We start from the raw sequence: 19,282 nt of genomic DNA on the forward strand, positions 1-19,282 counted from the left end.
TATTTATGACAAGCCCACAGCTAATATCATACTCAGCAGTGAAAAGCTGAAAGCATTTCCTCTAAGACCAGGAACAAGACTAGGATGTCCACTCTAGTCACTTTTGTTCAACAGAGTCTTGGAAGTCCTAGCCACAGTCAGAGAAGACAAAGAAATATAAGGAATCCAAATTGGAAAAGAAGAAGTAAAACTATCACTGTAGATGACATGATACTATACATAGAAAACCCTAAAGCTACATCAGAAAACTACTAGAGCTCATCAATGAATTCTGTAGTGTTGCAGGATACAAAATTAATACACAGAAATCTCTCATATTCCTATACACAAATAATGAAAGATGAGAAAAATAGAGGAAACTTTTCCATTTATCATCACATCAAAAAGAATAAAATATGTAGGAATAAACCTACTAACCTAAGGAGGCAAAAGACCTGGACTCTGAAAAGTATAAGACATCGATGAAAGAAATCAAAGATGACCACAGATGGAAAGATATACCATGTTCTTCAACTGGAAGAGTCAATATTGTCAAAATGACTATACTACCCAAGGCAATATACAGATTCAGTGTAATCCACAGATTCAGTGCAGTCCCATCAAATTACCAATGGAATTTTTCACAGGAGTAGAATTAAAATTTTTTTAAATTGTATGGAAACACAAAAGACCCTGAATAGCCAAAGCAATCCTGAGAAAGAAAAACAGAACTAGAGAAATCAGGCACCCCAGTGTAATCTTCAGTCTATACAACAAAGCTACAGTAATTAAAACTATGATACAGTATGATACAGAAAATATAGATCAGCGGAACAGGATGGAGAGCCCAGAAATAAAGCCATGCATCTATGGTCAATTAATGTTTAACGAAGAAGGCAAAAATATACAATGGAGAAAAGAAATCTTCTTCAATAAGTGGTGCTGGGAAAGTGGGACAGCTACATGTAAAAGAGTGAAATTAGAACATCTCTGGCACTGTTAAGAAAAATAAACTCAAAATGGATTAAAGGCTTAAATGTTAGATTGGATATTTTAAAACTCATAGAGGAAAACATGGGCAGACTGCTCTTTGACATAACTAGCAGCAGTATTTTTTAAAATCCACATCCTAGAATAAATGAAAATAAAAACAAAAAATAAGCAAATAGGACCTAAACTTAAAAGCTCTTACACTGCAAAGAAAACCATAAACAAAACAAAAAGCCCATAGAATGGGAGAAAATATTTGCAAATGAAGCAACTGACAAGGGATTAATCTCCAAAATATACAAACAGCTCATACAGTACATATCAATAAAACAAACAACCCAATCAAAAAATGGGCAGAAGATCTTAATAGGCATTTCTCCAAAGAAGACATACAGGTTGCCAAAAAGCACATAAAAAGATGCTTAACATCACTAATCATTACAGAAATGCAAATCAAAACTGCAATGATCTCACACTGGTCAGAATAGCCATCATCAAAAATGTCTACAAACAGTAAATGCTATAGCTGGTGTGGAGAAAAGGGATCCTTCCTCCTCTGTTGGTGGGAATGAACGTTAGTATAACCACTATGGAGAACAGTATGGTGTTTTCTTCAAAAACTAAAAATAGGACTAACATATGATCCAGCAATCATAGTCCTAGGCATATATCCCAATAAAACCATAATTCAAAGAAACATGCATCCCAGTGTTCATTGCAGCACCATTTGCAATAGCCAGAACATAGAAGCAGCCTAAATATTCATCAACAAAGGAATGAATAAAGAAGATGTGATATATACATACAATGGCGTATTACCCAGCCATAGAAAAGAATGAAATGGTGCCATTTGCAGCAACATGGGTGGACCTAGAGATTATCCTACTTAGTCAAAGAAAGACAAATACCTTATGATATCACATGTGGAATCTTAAAAAAAAATAATACAAATGAAATTATTTACAAAGCAAAAACAGGCAGACTTTGAAAACAGACATACGGTTACGAAAGGGAAAATGTGGCGGGAGGGAAGGATAAATTAGGAGTTTGGGATTAACATATATACACTCTGTGCAATAGGCTGTAATAACCTATATGGGAAAAGAATCTGTAAAAGAATGGGTATATGTCTATGTATAACTGAATCACTTTGCTGTATACCTGAAATTAACACAGCATCTTAAATATACTCCAATATAAAATAAAAATTAAAAACTTTTATGTTGGAGTTCCTGTCGTGGCCCAGTGGTAATGAACCCGACTAGTATCCATGAGGATGAGGGCTTGATCCCTGGCCTTACTCCGTGGATTAAGGATCTGGTGTTGCCGTGAGCTATGGTATAGGTTGCAGATGCGGCTTGGATCCTGAGTTGCTGTGGCCATGGCATAGACCGGCATCTGTAGCTCTGATTGGACCCCTAGCCTGGGAACTTCCATGTGCCGCACCTGCGGCCCTAATAAAAAAGAAAAAAACAAAGCAAAACAAAAATGAAGGGATGGTGGTTATCTTATTGCTATGGAATTTAAATTTCATTAGTTATGTTTAAAACAAACAATTTTAATTTAAAATGCTATGGAATTTAAATTTCATTAGTTATGTTTAAAACAAACAATTTTAATTTAAAATGCAAGTAATTACAGTACATCAGAAATTACATTGCAAGATAGTTTTTTCAAAATTCTTGTAGAGATTATGAAAGCTAAAAACATTTGAAAGCACAGGTTTATACCATTTGCTTTACTATTGAATTTATGCCCTTGTTGGAATTAGGGTTAGGGTTAGGGTTAGGGTTAGGGTTAGGGTTAGGGTTAGGGTTCATTTATTGGTGATTTTTGACTAACAGACATTAGGTAAATGTTAATTGGGGTGATAACTAGTTCTAATTATATCAAAGCTAGTGCCAGTGAAATTAATTTCATCTTAACTGTATGTTACTAACATAATTTAAAAGAATTTTTTATTGTTCTATCAGGCATTATTTATAAAGCACGTTTAGTTAGATCTTATATGATGAAATGTCAAAGTAGCTCAGAAAATCTTGTTACCACTTCATCCTAGTTGGATTCACAATCATTTACCAGAAATGAGCAGCTTTAATTATGGAATATGAACTTTAGAATTTGAGGAAAACTTAGATTGCTTATTGAAATGTCCTCATTTGACAAAGAGAAAATAGAGACCCAGAGAGTCACTTACTCAGGCTAATACAGGGAGTAGGCAACACAACCATAGTCACTGAAGCCTATTAATTTTTCCTCCAGAATCTCTACTGAATTTCTGTACTTCTCTATCTCTAGTGCCCTTTCTCTTGTTCAGGCAATCATGATCTCTCATTTGATACCAACTGTATTAAATCTGATTGGTCTCCACACACTGCCTCATTTGCAAAGCATATCTGATCACAATTATTCCTCTGCTTAAAACCCTTCAAAAATATCTCATTTGTCATAGGGGAAAAGGCTAGTCCTTTATTCTACAAGGCCCGGATAGATCAGGTCCCTGCTTACCCGTCTGGCCTTAACTGCCACTACTGTCCCCATGCCTCCTGGATTCCAGGCCTCTTCAGTTTCTCAAGTGTACCTTGCTCGTTTCTTTTTACAGTATTATGTTATGTGCTGTTCCTGCTGCTTGGAGTGCTTCTACTGCTCTAGCAAATGCATACCGTTCCATCAGATTTCATCTCAAATGACACTCTGAGAGACTCCCTCATTGCCTCTCCCCCAGTCTTTGCAGGCTAGACTGTCTCACTGCTGTTTTTCTCATCTTTTTCTTCAAACCTTTATTACAGTTGTATATTTGTTTGAGTATTTGATGAAAGTCTGTTTCCTTGGTAGCATGTAATCTCTGAGTCCAGAGTTTGTATGTATTTTCCTTACCATTATTTTCCCAGCACCTGCCTCATTGCCTGGTGCATAGGAAGAACTTAATGCTTGGTGAATGAATGACGCCCAATTAGTTCTATGTCTACTATACCAGTGATTTTAGAGTAACATTTTTATGTTTGAAATCTTCTTTACCATATGCTTTATATCATTCACCCATATGTTGATGAAATAGCATTTGGGGGAAAAAAAGATGTTCAAGTTATTTATTGCTAATTTGTAAATCACACTTTAAAAAAAACTCCAAACACCTTCTTTTCCCCTTAAAACCATGAACCCAGTAGTGCTAAATATTCTTCTATATTTGATGGAACTTAGTCACATGTTAATTTTTATTTATCAGCTCTCTTCATTTATGAGTAGTTTTTGAGAAGCTATACTATTGCATATGGAATATAATACAAATGCAGAGAGACAGTGGTAATATTAAAGGTAGTGACTGGAGTTCCCTTTGTGACTTGGTGGGGTAAAAACCTGATATAGTATCCATGAGGGTGTGGGTTCAATCCCTGGCTTCACTCAGTGGGTTAAGGATCTGGAGTTGCTGAAAGCTGTGGTGTAGGTTGCACATGAAGCTTGGATCCAGCATTGCTGTGGCTGAGGCATAAGCCAGCAGCTGCAGCTTGGATTCAACCCCTAGCCTAGGAACTTCCATGTGCCAAAGGTGCAGCTGTAAAAAAAAGAAAGAAAGAAAAGAAAAGGAAAAAATAATAATAATAAAGTTAATGTCTCTCAAACTAGCATTTCACAGAATTGTATTCCAAAATTTTAATATATACTCTTCATCCCCCTTTCCCACCTTCTCCCAGCCATTCCCCCTCCATCCCCAAGATTCTTATAAATAACTTTGGAAAACACTGTATACTACTTCTCCTTCTTATAGAATAATATCCATGTATGTTATCACAATAAAGCTTTGTATTAAAGCAGTTTCTCAGCCTTGGTGGTGGTGACATTTTGGACTAGGTAATCTTTTGTTGTGGAGGAAGGGTGAGAGAATTGTGTACAGGGTATTACAGAGTGTTTAGCAGTATCCCTGACCTCTGTTCATTAGACTCCAGTAAAACTCTCATTTATGACAGCCAAAAATGCCTCCAGACATTGCCAGATGACCCCTGGGAGATAGTCATCCCCAGTTGAGAATTACTACCTTAAAGAGATCAGTTTAACTCTTTGCTCATATTTCCCAAACTAATTTGAATCCCTAGGAATTCTTCTTTTCCTTTATCTACATACATAATGTTCTGGGAAATGATATTTTAATTTATCACTTATTAAACCGAAACTAATTCTACTTTTCCCTTGTACTTTTTAGACTCCCCCTTTTAAAACAAAAACAAACAAACAAAAACCCTTTAAAACTTTTCACTGTACTTTGAATAAAAATCTAACTCCTTAACATGGCCTTCCTGCATGTAAAGGTCTTTGCCTACCTCCCTAACCTTACCTCGTATTATGCTCCTCATGCCATCAGTCCCACTGTGACCAATCCTCAGGCACCTGTTTCTTTCCTAATGTTTTATTCCTTCTTTTGGTAATCATTTTGCCCTTGCTTTTTCTTATTCTTTAGGTTCAGGTGTCAGATTGTCATCCTCAGACAGAGGTCTTTTCTGACCCTCTTTTACTATGCCAAAAAAGATAGTCATTCACCCTAGGACCTACCCTCCATCTCAGTACTGTTTCTTGCCTTCACAGTGCTTTCCAGTTTGTAATTCTTTGTTTATATGTGTGAGTTTGTTTGTTTTTTTTCCCTGCCTCAGTCATTAGAATGCAAACTCTATGTGGGTAGGAACCACATCTATCCTGTTCATCATTTTATCTCCAGCATTTAACACAGAGCCTTTTATCTAATAGGCGTAATAATTATTTGTTAAACAAAGAAATGAATAAATATGCTCATCAGTGTGTTTCTGCTGTAGGGTTAAACTTGGAGTTAAAATTTTTTATTGAGGAGTTCCCGTCGTGGCGCAGTGGTTAACGAATCCGACTAGGAACCATGAGGCTGCGGATTCGACTCCTGGCCTTGCTCAGTGGGTTGACGATCCGGCGTTGCCGTGAGCTGTGGTGTAGGTTGCAGACGCGGCTCGGATCCCTCGTTGCTGTGGCTCTGGCGTAGGCCAGTGTCTACAGCTCCGATTCAACCCCTAGCCTGGGAACCTCCATATGCCACGGGAGCGGCCCAAGAAATGGCAAAAAGACAAAAAAAAAAAAAAATTTTTATTGAGGTATAATTCAAATACTATAAAACTTCACCCTTTGAAAGTGTTAAATTTAGTGGTTTCTAATAGATTAACAAAGTTGTACAGCCGTCACCACTATCTAGTTCTTGGACATTTTCATCTTTCCCCATTTCCCCTTTCCCCAACCCTAGTTCACCACTAGCCTGCTTTCTGTCTCTATGGATTTGCCTATTCTAGACATTTCGTGTAAATAGAATTTTCTTATATGTTATCTTGGATTTCTGTTGTTGCTCAGCAGGTTAAGGACCTGACATTGTCTCTTGAGGATGGAGGTTCTATCCCTGGTCTCGCTCAGTGGGTTAAGGATCCATCATTGCATAAGCTGCAGCGTAGGTTACAGATGCAGCTTGGATCTGGTATTACCGTGGCTAGGTTGTAAGCCGGCAGCTGCAGCTCCCATTTGACCCCTGGCCTGAAAGTTCCATATGCCACAGGTGCAACAGTAAAAAGAAAAAAAAATGTGGTCATTAGTGTCAGGCTTCTTTCCCTTTCATATAATGTTTTCAAGGTTTATCCATGCTATAACATGTAATACTACTTCATTCCATCTTATGGCTGAATAATATTTCATTATATGCATATGCCATGTTTTGTTTATCCATTCGTAAATTGATAGACATTTGTATTGTTTATACTTTTTGCCTGTTATGAATAATGTTGCTGTGGGCATTCATGTATAAGTTTTTGTTTTCACTTCTCTTGGATATATACCTAGAAGTGAAATTGCTTAGATCCATATGGTAGCTGTATGTTTAATTTTTTGAGGAACTCCCAAGATCTTTTCCAAAATGCCTATACCATTGCCACCAACACTATATGAGGGTTCCAATTTCTATTCATCCCTGCCAGCGCTTGTTATTGTCTTTTATTATAGCCATCCTACTGGGTATGAAATGACATTGTGCTTTTGATTTGTGTTTCCCCAGTGACTGATGATGTTGAAATATTTTCATGTGCTCTTGGTTATTTATATATTTCTTTTTTTGAGAAATGTCTATTCAGATTTTTCACACACCCCCCCTTTTTTCTATTTAGGGCCGCACCTATGATACATGGAAGTTCCCAGGCTAGGGGTCGAATTGGAGCTACAGCTGCTGGCCTATACCATAGCCACAGCAACATGGGATCCAAGCCATGTCTACGACCTACACCACAGCTCATAACAACTCTGGATCCCCAACCCACTGAGCGAGGCCAGGGATCGAACCCGCATCCTTATAGATACTAGTCGGATTCATTTCCACTGAGGCATATGGAATTCCAGAGCCAGGGATCAGATCTGAGCTGCAGTTGTGACCTAGCCGCAGCAACGCCGGATCCTGTATTTTTTTTTTAATATTTTTATTTTGATGAAATTATACTTGATTTTCAATGTGTCTTCAATTTCTCTTGTACAGCAAAGTGACCAAATCACACATAGTTCTTTGTGCTATATAGTAGGGCCCCATTGCCCATCCATTCCAAATGTAACAGTTTGCATCCAAAAACCCCAAACTGCCCATCCATCCCACTCCCTTCCTCCTCCACCCTGAGAACCACAAGTCTGCTCTCCTTGGCCATGATCTGTTTTGGATACTTTAACCCTCTGTGCCAGGCCAGGGATGGAACCTGTGTCCTGGCACTGCAGAGATGCCACTGACCATAGCACCAGAGCAGGAATTCCTATTTGTCTTTTTATTGTTGAGTGCTAGGAGTTCTTTACATATTTTGGGTGCTAGATTCTTAACTGACATACAGTGCGCACACGTTTTCTCCCATTCTGTGGTTGTCTTTTCACTTTCTTGATAGCGCCTTTTTATACACAAGTTTTTTTTTTTAATTGAGATATAGTTGATTTACAGTATTGTGATGTAATGTTTCAGATACACAGTAAAGTGATTCAGTTGTGTGTGTTTATGCATGTGTTTGTGTGTGCACAGATAGATATATATATTTTTTGCTTTTTAGAGCTGCACCCACGGCAAATGGAAGTTCCCAGGCTAGAGGTCAAATCAGAGTTACAGCTGCTGGCCTATACCACAGCCATAGAAACTTGGGGTCCGAGCCATCTCTTCAATCTACACGACAGCTCATGGCAATGTAGGATTCTTAACCCACTGGGTGAGGCCAGAAAAATTGATCCTGTGTCCTCATGGATACTAGTCAGATGTGTTGCCACTGGACCACAATGGAACTCCTGTGTATGTATTCTTTTTCAGATTATTTTCCTTTATAGGTTATTATAAGATATTTAATATACTTCCCTATACATTGTTTTTAATTACTGATGTACCATGTACTTGTTCTGACAAGTGAAATAATGCAAAGATACCTTAAGAGTTCATCATCTATCTCCACTATATTTTGAGTTTTACCCTCCCTGCCCCACCCATGGTTACCACAGTCACATTAATTAGAATAAATGCTTTTTTTTTTTTTTTTTTTTTTTTTTTTTTTGCCTTTTTGCCATTTCTTGGGCCGCTCTTGCGGCATATGTAGGTTCCCAGGCTAGGCGTCTAATCAGAGCCGTAGCCACCGGCCTACCCAAGAGCCACAGCAACGCGGGATCCTAGCCACGTCTGCAACCTACACCACAGCTCACGGCAATGCCAGATAATCCACTGAGCAAGGCCAGGAGTCGAATCCGCAGCCTCATGGTTCCTAGTCGGATTCATTAACCACTGCGCCATGACGGGAACTCCTAATTAGAATGAAGTCTTAAACACAAAAGTTTTTTTAATTTTGATGAACTCCGATATACCAGTATTTTATCTTTTATTGCTTATAGCACTTTCAGTGTTATGTCTAAGAAACCATTGCCTCATCAAAGGTCATGAAGATTTATGCCTGTTTTCTTTTGAGAGTTTTATCCTTTTTGCTTTTATATTTAGGTCTTTGACCCATTTAGACAATTTTTGTATATGATGTGAGGTAGAGGCGCAGCTTCATTTTTTATGAACAGATATTCAATTGTTGGGAGTTTTTAAAAAAACTTTAATAAAGCATAATTTTCTCAATTGTTGAGACAAATATGTTTCAATATTTACAATTTAAGAAATAAGAAATGCAGCATATACTGTGCACCAGACATTATGTTGGACATATGATCTATAAAGATAAAAGAGATGTAATTTTTACCTTCAGTTATCTCACAGATCTGGAAATTAAGAAAATTGAAAGTAATGATAAAAATTTGAATGGAACATATAAGATGTTTTAAAAGGTTATTAGTGATTTTAAAGAATTGACTTTTGAGGGGTTGCATATAAAAGTAAAATTACACTTATGGTAATAATAAAAATATTCCTAAAATTTGCTATAAAAAGCACTCAGTGGTTGCTATGCAGTACGAATATTTTACCTTGATTAGTATTCTTAGGGTCTTTCGCTTTTAACTTAGTAATTTGGGGGTGGTAAATGAGAAAGATACTGTCTGTCATCCACAAATGCAAGGTAAAGATAAGACCATAATAGAAATGACAAAGAAATCTCTTGCTCAGTCCCTTTCTGTCTCTCTGTCTCTCTCTCATAACTGAATGAATTAATATATATCCAGCTAAGGCAAAGAGTTCTCTGAAGCAGCACTGAGTAATTTTTTGCCAGTTCTGGATTTTTTCACCCCTTCGTCTTCCTTTTTTTCCCCCTCTAGATGCTAGTCTTAAAATTATTGATATCTCTTGCTAAGATTTGTACTTATTTATAATAACTTTCTTCGAACTGAATCTAGTCTTTTGTGACTAATTACTGAGTTAATAGTTTTGTGACTAATTGACATCAGGACATGTTAGGTTCATTGTAGTCTGCTAGGCCTGCCATAACAGAATATCAAAGACTAGGTAGCTTAGACAACAGAAATTTGTGTTCTTATAGTTTTAGAGACTTGAAATGCAAGATCAAGGTGCAAGCTTTTCAGGTAAGGCCCTTCTTCCTGGCTTGCAGAGGGCCCTCTTGGTGTTTCTCACATTGCCTTTGCTTAGCATGCAAGTGCAGGCAAGAGTGGTGGGGAGGTAGGGAGAGGGCTGCATCTATTGTCTCTTCCTCTACTTAGAAGGACACCAGTCCTATTGGAATAAAGCCCCACCCTTTTGACTTCATTTAACCTTAATTACCTCTTCAGTGTCCTATCCAGCCATATTGGAATTAGGGACTCAGATTTAATTGGGTGTAGAGCACAATTCAGTTCATAACACCTGTGCATTCATTGTAGTCACTTTGATATTCTTTATTTTATAATGAGAAAATACAGTGAGTCTCTGTGAAACTGGAGAGGGTGGGAAAAAAACCTCATGTTATCTAGGCTCTTTACCTCTGTATTTCCTCCCTATACAACAAGGAAATTGAACTAGGTGATTTCTGAATGCTGAAATTCTCTGTTCCTTTAATTAAGAGTTACTGATATCTAATACTCAGCACATAGGTTATAGGGAGCATCTTACAGTAACTCGTGTTCTGTAAATCAGCATTCTACCAACTCATAAGTGAAAGTCTTAATCGTTCATGCACCTTTAAACTCTGACATAGATTGATTTTTCAACTAGGTACACTGATTAGGTTTTATATATTCTTTTAAACTAGCTATGCTGTTTAGGTTTTTTTTTTTTCACCTTGTATATGCCTTCTTTATTTTTTTTTAATTTTTAAATTAGAGTTGGTTTTCAGTGTTCTGTCAATTTCTGCTGTACAGCAAAGTGACCCAGTCATACACATAAATATATTCTTTGGTTAGGTATAATTTAAAGATTTGTATGTGACATGTTTCTTTTTTTCTTCCAATACATAATACCTTTATACATTACAGTTTATCCTTCATAAATACATTCCATCCTAATGGATTCAAACAATACAATAAGTGTAGACAGCAAAATGTGAGCATCCCCGTCATAATTACTCCTCTTTCAAAGGGGTTAACAACAATTTTTAACAGTTTGGTATATATCCCACTCTTCTTTCTATCAGTGTACATAGGAATATTAATTTTTGTACTTTTTTCATAAATGAGAATATGTAGTATATATTAGTCATTTAAATTTTTTTCCTTAACATTGTGTCTTAGGGTTTTCATACATACCAAGTGTTATAGAATGTTATTGTAATTTATTTAACTATTACTCTTTTGTTGGATATCAGTTTTTCTGTATCACTCTAATAAAAATGTTCAGATTCCTTTAGATAAATTTCCTACATGTGGGATTGAACATCATGAAACTTGTGATAGCTATTATCTGTCTTCCTAAAAGATTTTACATATTTACATTCCACTAACAGGGAGTAAGAGTGTTCGTTTGCTTTCACCACTGCCAAAATAATATCATTATTTGCAAATCACTTCCAATCTGATGGTTGGGAAGTTACATTTTGTTTTAAATGTGCGTTTATCTGATATCTGGGTTGTTGAGTATCCTTTTACTTGTACGTGGCCATATGTAGTTTTCTATGAATTACTCTAATTTACCCATTTTCTTACAAATTACTTTTTAATATTGATTTTTAAAAAACATTTGTAAAATATATTTCACATTTGAATCCTTTATTTTAAATGTTGCGGATTAGTTTTCCCTATCTGATTTTCATCTTGTAGCTTTGCATGCAGTATCTTATGGAATAGAGATTTTTCATTTTATGAGAATGTCAGTCATTCCCATTGTCTTCTCTGTTTTGTGTAGTGTTTAGGAAAGCCTTCTTCATGTAGAGTTATTTTTTTTAGTAGAAATTAACAGAACACTATAAACCAACTACAGTGGAAAAATAAGTAAATAAAAATCATTTAAGGAGTTCCCGTCGTGGCGCAGTGGTTAACGAATCCGACTGGGAACCATGAGGTTGCGGGTTCGATCCCTACCCTTGCTCAGTGGGTTAAGGATCCAGCATTGCCGTGAGCTGTGGTGTAGGTTGCAGACGCGGCTCGGATCCCGTGTTGCTGTGGCTCTGGCGTAGGCCAGTGGCTACAGCTCCGATTGGACCCCTAGCCTGGGAACCTCCATATGCCACGGGAGCGGCCCAAAGAAATAGCAAAAAGACAAAAAAATTTTAAAAATTTAAAAAAATCATTTAAGAGCTCAAAAAAAATTTTTTGCAGTATTTTATAATGTAATTTCCTTAACTCTTCTTGAAGGTTATTTAAGTGGATAGTCAGTTCACATAACCCTATTTGTTATATAGTACATTCTCTTCTCACTGATTTGAAGCCCCTTTATCTTAACCTAAATTTCTGTGTATATTTCTGGATTTTCTATTCTGTTCTTTTTGTTGTGTTTTCCTAATTTCTTTACCAATAGTGTACATCTTTATTTTAAAGATTTTTTTTGGAGTTCCCGTCGTGGCACAGTGGTTAACGCATCCGACTAGGAACCATGAGGTTGCGGGTTCGATCCCTGCCCTTGCTCAGTGGGTTAAAGATCTGGCATTGCCGTGAGCTGTGGTGTAGGTCGCAGACGTGGCTCGGATCCCGCGTTGCTGTGGCTCTTGGGTAGGCCAGTGGCTACAGCTCTGATTAGATGCCTAGCCTGGGAACTCCATATGCTGCAAGAGCGGCCCAAGAAATGGCAAAAAGACAAAAAAAAAAAAAAGATTTTTTTGTTGTAGTTGATTTACAATGTACAGTCAATTTCTGCTATACAACAAAGTGACCCATATGTACATGTATACATACATATTTATATATATACACATTCTTTTTCTCATATTATCCTCCGTCATGTTCCATCACAAGTGATTAGATAGAGTTCCCTGTACTATACAGCAGGATCTCATTGCTTATCCACCTCAAATGCAGTAGTTTGCACCTGGGAGTTCCTGTTGTGGTGCAGTAGAAACGAATCCAAATAGTATCCATGAGGATGCGGGTTTGATCCGTGGCCTCAATCAGGGAGTTGGTTATCCAGCATTGCAGTAAGCTGTGGTTTAGGTCACAGACATGGGTCGGATCCCATGTTGCTATGGTGTAGGCTGGCAGCTGTAAACTCTGATTTGACCCCTGACCTGGGAACTTGGTTATGCCTCAGGTGCAGCTGTAAAAAGCAAAGAAAAAAGAAAGTCCAAACTCCCAGTTCATCCCAGTGCCTCCCCCTTGGCAACCGCAGGTCTGTTCTTCAAGCTCCATATTAGGAGTGCTAGTCGTGTCCTGATTCCTTCTCTCTTTTTTCCTTTTTCCTTTTCTACCCAGTTATGTGGAGGGTTTCTTTCCTTTTGGAAGTTTAAGGTCTTCTGCCAGCATTCAGTAGATATTCTACATGTATTTTTTTTTTTTTTTTGATGTGTTTGTTGGAAAAGGTGAGTGCCACATCTTACTCCTCCACCATCTTTTTTTTTTGTCTTTCTCTCTTTTTTAGGGTCGCACCTGGTGGCATATGGAGGTTCCCAGGCTAGGGATCCAGTTGGAGCTGTAGCCACCAGCCTACCCAAGAGCCACAGCAATGTGGGATCCGAGCCAGGTCTGCGACCTACACCACAGCTCACACCAACCCTGGATCCTTAACCCACTGAGCAAGGCCAGGGATTGAACCTGCATCCTCATGGATCCTAGTCGGGTTCATTAACCATTGAGCCACAATGGGAACTCCCACTCCTCCACCATCTTGATCCTTCCTCTTTTTTTTTTCATAGCCACACCTGTGGCATATGGAAGTTCCCAGGCCAGGCATTGAATCCAAGGCACAGCTGCAAGCTATGCCACAGCCATGGCAATGCCGGATCCTTTAACCCACTTCTGACTGGGGCTTGAACCCACACCTCTGCAGTAGCCCGAGCCACTGTAGTCAGATTCTTAACCCACTGTGCCACAGGAAGAACTTCAACCAATAGTGTACTTCTAATTACGTCAGGTTACTATGTCTTTTGAAATCTGAGACGATGAGAACATTTTCCTTCATTTATTTTATTTTACACAGCTATTCTTATTGCTTTCCTCTACAGCTTTTTTCCTCTTTTCTCTCTGCTTACTACTACTTCTTAGTGTTGCTGTAATCTTACTCTACCCTCTTCTGATTTCTGGCTATTAAGTTATATGTGAAGTAGAAAACTAGATAACAGACTACTGGTATTTTAGATAAAGTGATCTTTAAATTGAGGAAATGAAGAATTCATATGAGATTGATTCGTGAGTAGAATGTTCATGCTTTAATACATAAAATTTATTACATGTGTTTTAATTTCTAGGAGGCTTAATTTGTTGTTTCTAGGTTCTTCGTAATATTTTAAATAGTTGATGTTGCTGAATATGCCACCTATATATAAACATTCATGTGTGTTAAAATTATTTTTTTAATTGTATAGTTGATTTCAAATATCATGTTTCAGGTGTACATCAAAGTGATTCAGTTATACACACACACACATATTCTTTTCAATTATAGGTCATTATAAGGTATTGAATATAGTTCCCTGTGCTCTACAGTAGGACCTTATTGTTTATCTATTTTTATATAGTAGTATCTGTTAATCCCATAATCCTAATTTATCCCTCCCCTCTAAAATTTTTAAAGCAGAAACTATGTTTAAATCACTTTGCTGAACAACTTTCTTTATTTCTATCATTTTACGTTAATGAAAGCTGTCTTTTCATAGAGAAACAAAGTAAACATGACCAAGCCTGGTTTTTTCCCTTTGGGGTTTTCTTTTCTGATAATGCAGTAGAGATTAAAATTAAAATTTTAAAAGAGGAGTAGGTAGTTAAGTAGAATAAGATATTACTTTACATCAGTTATAATCAGATGCTATTATAAGAGTAGCATATGTTCCCATGGTGCATCTTTAACTCAAGGTCAGCTTTAAAAAAAGCTTTGACTTGCTCTGTGGTTTGAAAAAAATAATTCTCACTGGCCTTGGGCAGTTATAGCATTTATTTTACCTAAGTTGCTAGGCTTATATGAGGAATTTAAAGTAGCCATCTCTTCCTCACTGCAAAATCAGTAATAGACTCCTACATTAGCTGTTTGGTTCTAAAGCATAGGAAATAGAAAAAATAGTAGTGCTGTTTTGTTTTTTGGTTTGGTTTGTTTCTTTTTAGGGCTGCGCCTGTGGCATATGAATTTCCCAGGCTAGGGGTCAAATTGGAGCTTCAACTGATGGCCTGCACCACAGCCACAGCCACCCAGGATCCTAGCCACGTCTATGACCTACACCACAGTTGATGGCAACTCCAGATCTTTAACCCACTGAGTGAGGCCAGGGATCAAACCCACATCCTCCTGGATACTACTAGTTGGGTTCGTTACCACTGAGCTAAGACGGGAACTCCAGTAGTGCTATTTTGTTACATTTGTATATTCAAATTAAATGAATATATTCAGTATGCTTTTTGAAATTTTATTTTAAGCTTTTTTTCTTTTTCTTCAATATCTCTCTGGCACTGTGAATTAGAGTGTGTGTGTGTTGCATACTACTTAGGACATACCTGAACAGGTGAATTAAGAGTTTCTGTGATTGTACTAAGATTAGGAACATCTGACAGACATAAAAAAACCTATACTTTTTCTAGGCATTTCAAGTTTGGAATACTTTCACAGATCTAGAAATAGGATAGTTCTAAATTAAAATTAGCATCTGGAGTCTAGTCAGAGCTCACTTGGGCAAGAAACATACCCATTTAGGCTTGGGGTTCCTAAGCCATATATATATATATTTTTTTTTTTTTCCTATAAGATTCAGCAAATTGACATGCTATGTGACAACTAACAAAGAGGATCCTGCCTACAAAGACATATATTGGTTGGTCCACACAGAGTTTTAAAATATTTAGATTTATGGCTTATCCCTGAAAAATTGAAAGATCTGACAACCTGGGCAGCAACTAGCTAGATGGATTTGTACTGTCCAGTTTGCTAGAATCCATACCGCTGTTTATCCTGAATGTGTCAGTTGCTGTTTATCACCACACTTGCACAATTACACACTTGCTTAACTCATTTATGTTCCTACCCAGCAACTGAAGACTTGGAATATCTAATTTATATTCGTCAGTCTATATCTTTCTGTGTCCGGTTCAGCTAAGGTAAAAATGACTAGATAGCAATTTACTATAGTTAGAACAATCAACTCTTTTTTTTCCAGAAACGCATTCATATTCATGTCTTCATTTTCTTTTTTTCATTTTTTGAATGCAGTACTTAATTCTGAGATATTTAATCTGCTAGCTACTGAATCCTACTCACTTAAACTCCCAGCACCTTGACTCTGCCTTTGATCACCTCTATCTGCAGTAGTATCTTCTGCTTCTGAAGTCTTAGAATACTTATTTTCTGTACTACTGCAAGTTTATTGTAGTAGAAATTTAGAAAACGTCATGCAATTAAAAAATCATTGTGGGCTTCGGTTAGCCTTTTCCTATTATGGTTCATAGTTCACTTTTTCAAAGAAATACGTATAGTGTTGTCATTTTGAAGATTAAAATTTTAAGTTACTACTTTCCTAATTTCTGTAATTTTCCTTGTTGGCCTTTGAATATTAAATTTAAATACTATTTTCCTTGCTTTCAGTTACAGATGAGGACACAGTAAAGAGGTATTTTGCCAAGTTTGAAGAAAAATTCTTCCAAACCTGTGAAAAAGAACTTGCCAAAATCAACACATTTTATTCAGGTAAGTAGTTTTTTTTGGTATAACATACAAGAGACAATTTCTGCTGCTAAGGAAGGAGAAACTCTACTGTATTATAGTTGAAACTTCTGATCATTTTAATATTTGGGCTTGTTTTTCTAACTGTACTGCAGTTAAGGGATATTTAGCTGAGGTAGTAATGCATCCGGAATTCACTGATTGAGCTTTATATGGTCGTTGCCTAGATTCTCTTGCATTTGCAAGGATTTGGGGACCTTATTGTGAAGGAATACCTTGACAGAGCTTCTCTATAGCCCAGTCCAAAGCATAAAAGAGTCAGAAACTTGATTTTATCATTTCTCTCAGAGCTGAACAATGCAGTTGCACCTTTTCAATAATACAAGTTTTATGCCTTTACATTGCATAGGACATTCATCTGTCTCTCTAGGGCATGGTTTCCAGAGTGGCATTTGTAAGATGCTATTGGAGTTGAGAAGATACGATATTAGAACTTCTATTTATTTATGTCGGGCCTTTTAAATTTTTGTTTTATGTATATATTTATTCCCCTACTCCTTTAACATCTGTTTTTCCATCTGCAGAACTCATATTGCTTCACTCTCTCAGGCTCCTTCCAAAATTACTTCTGTTTCCATTAGCCCTTGTGTTTTTAGTCCCTTTACCCTCATTGCCTGACGTTGATTGCTTCTGTTTAGCACAGTCCAACTGTGTACCAATCTAACCTTTTACCTTCTTCATGCCAACGCAGGCTGTTTGAGACAACTAGGAAAAAAGAAAAATCGTGTAACAGAACAAATTTGAACCACTGTAAATTTATTGTTGCATTCTTAACTGTGCCCTCAAAGCTGCCTGTTAGTCCTAATCAGTACCCTTGTCTTTGCACCAAAGTGCTTTTCTAATCCCTATACCATTCTCTTGAACGCTCAACCCAACTGTCTCCCTATCGTATTCATTATACGTCCTACTTTACAAATAAAACTAAGGCCTTTGATTCCTGTTGATGTATAATACTTATGCAGATCTGTGCCACCCCTCCCCCAAATACCTAGCCATTCTGACCCTTATTTATTTTCTTCCAGTGTTTGTAGAAAAGATATCCCTCTTCAGCCCATGGCAAATCCTAAAATTACTCTGACTGAATTTCAGCTCTTGGAGACCTTGTTCTAGAAATTATTTTCTCCAAAGTATTATTGAATAAATGCATTGTTAACTTCCCTTTTTACTAGTTTAGTCTACTTAGCAAGTCATTCCCTTAAAATAAAAAATAAATTAAAAGGAAACAAATAACTTAGCTCTTTGTTCTTCTTCTCTTCCATTTATGGCTGGATTTCTTCTAAGCAGAGGGAGCAGTTTATGTAGAGTCACAAAGCTGTGAAAGGGCTTGGCATATATGCATATCCTTTTCATTACACCTGGAAAGCAGAGACAAAACAAATATTATTTGAAACCATGCAAACAAATAGATTTTCAGCAAGGGAAAATTGTACAAAAGGAGTTGAAGTGTTCAACGACAAAGATAATTTCCACAATTAGGAGGTAAGAGGATAAAGAGGAAGCAGCAATGCAGAGGAGAGGGCAGTAATATAATGTGGAATGAGGAAGAGGAGACTAAAAGAGGAAGGTATTTGTAGTGGAAACATTATTTAGACTGAGAAAAGGCTATTGGGAGATTTAAGGCTGTAAATGAGAAATACACAAGGTCAAGTTTATTAACATTTTTCTTTTACTATGAATGTTTCTGGGAAGAATTTCTGATCCCAACTGTGATTGGATAATTTGATCACAAAAAATAGGTAATGCTTCTTGGTTTACAAAGAATATCTGCTCTTAGCAATAGGTACATTATTGTATTTTGAATTACAGTAAAAAATACAAATTATGACCCCATTTCACAGACAGATGTGTGTGTTTTATGTATGTTTGCATGCATTATCTTGAGTGTGTATATGCAATATGTTTGATTAAAATTTTTTTCATGAAATACTTATCCTTACTGTTTATAATATATTCTGTTTCATCTAATTTGTATTTGATTTTTAAAATGCTGATTTATGATATGTTAAATTGCTTTCATGACCCCATATTTGGTTACAACTCTCAGTCTGAAAAATGGTATTTTAGACTTGGTTATTTTTCAAAAATAATTTTAGGCTTTCCATGATTGAAAATTGGGGAACTGTAATTTAATGACTTTCTTCCTCTGTGTGTATTGGTAGAATGTTTAGAGCATATCTCTTGATGTCATCAAGGAGTAGGTACAGATTGATAGACTTGAGACTGATCTTTTGCCAGGTCAGGAAGTGGTAGGTAATATGAAGACATGATTGACAGAAATAGAATTTGGCACTTGTCCTAGACAGTGTCATTTTTCTCCTTGTTTAGCCACCTTCTTCATGGCAGATTGTCTTGTAGACTGCAATCCTCAGATACTAGGACATATGAAAAACTATAAATAATGTAGGGGTGAGTTCATCTTATAAACTTATGTCCACCCAGTTCACAAATTATTTAATGATCAGCTAAGGATGGTTTGTTCGTTTGTTTGTTTTGGGGCGGCATCTGCAGCATATGGAAATTCCCAGGCTAGGGGTCCAATCGGAGATCCAGTTGCCAGCCTACACCACAGCCACAGCAACATGGGATCCAAGCTCTATGACC

At 36.9% G+C, this 19,282-nt stretch overlaps 1 protein-coding gene across 6 annotated transcripts in view; it reads left to right on the forward strand.

The window, feature by feature from the left end:
* The window catches only part of XPR1 (xenotropic and polytropic retrovirus receptor 1), a 223,780-nt gene that overhangs the window by 104,533 nt on the left and 99,965 nt on the right, over nucleotides 1-19,282 (forward strand). For all 6 annotated transcript variants that reach the window (XR_014816379.1, XR_014816378.1, XR_014816380.1 and 3 more), the window contains exon 3: nucleotides 16,544-16,645. Coding sequence is in view for 1 of the 6 variants with exons in the window: in XM_003130352.7 (XP_003130400.6) it covers nucleotides 16,544-16,645 (102 nt within the window). In the remaining 5 variants the exon portion in view is untranslated. The remainder of the gene's footprint in view (nucleotides 1-16,543; nucleotides 16,646-19,282) is intronic.

Source organism: Sus scrofa, chromosome 9, assembly GCF_054392235.1.
Source record: "Sus scrofa isolate SSC_HxYL_T2T_F1_AM1 chromosome 9, Sscrofa_HxYL_maternal_Yorkshire_Landrace_v2.0, whole genome shotgun sequence".
In the NCBI taxonomy this organism is placed as follows: domain Eukaryota; kingdom Metazoa; phylum Chordata; class Mammalia; order Artiodactyla; family Suidae; genus Sus; species Sus scrofa.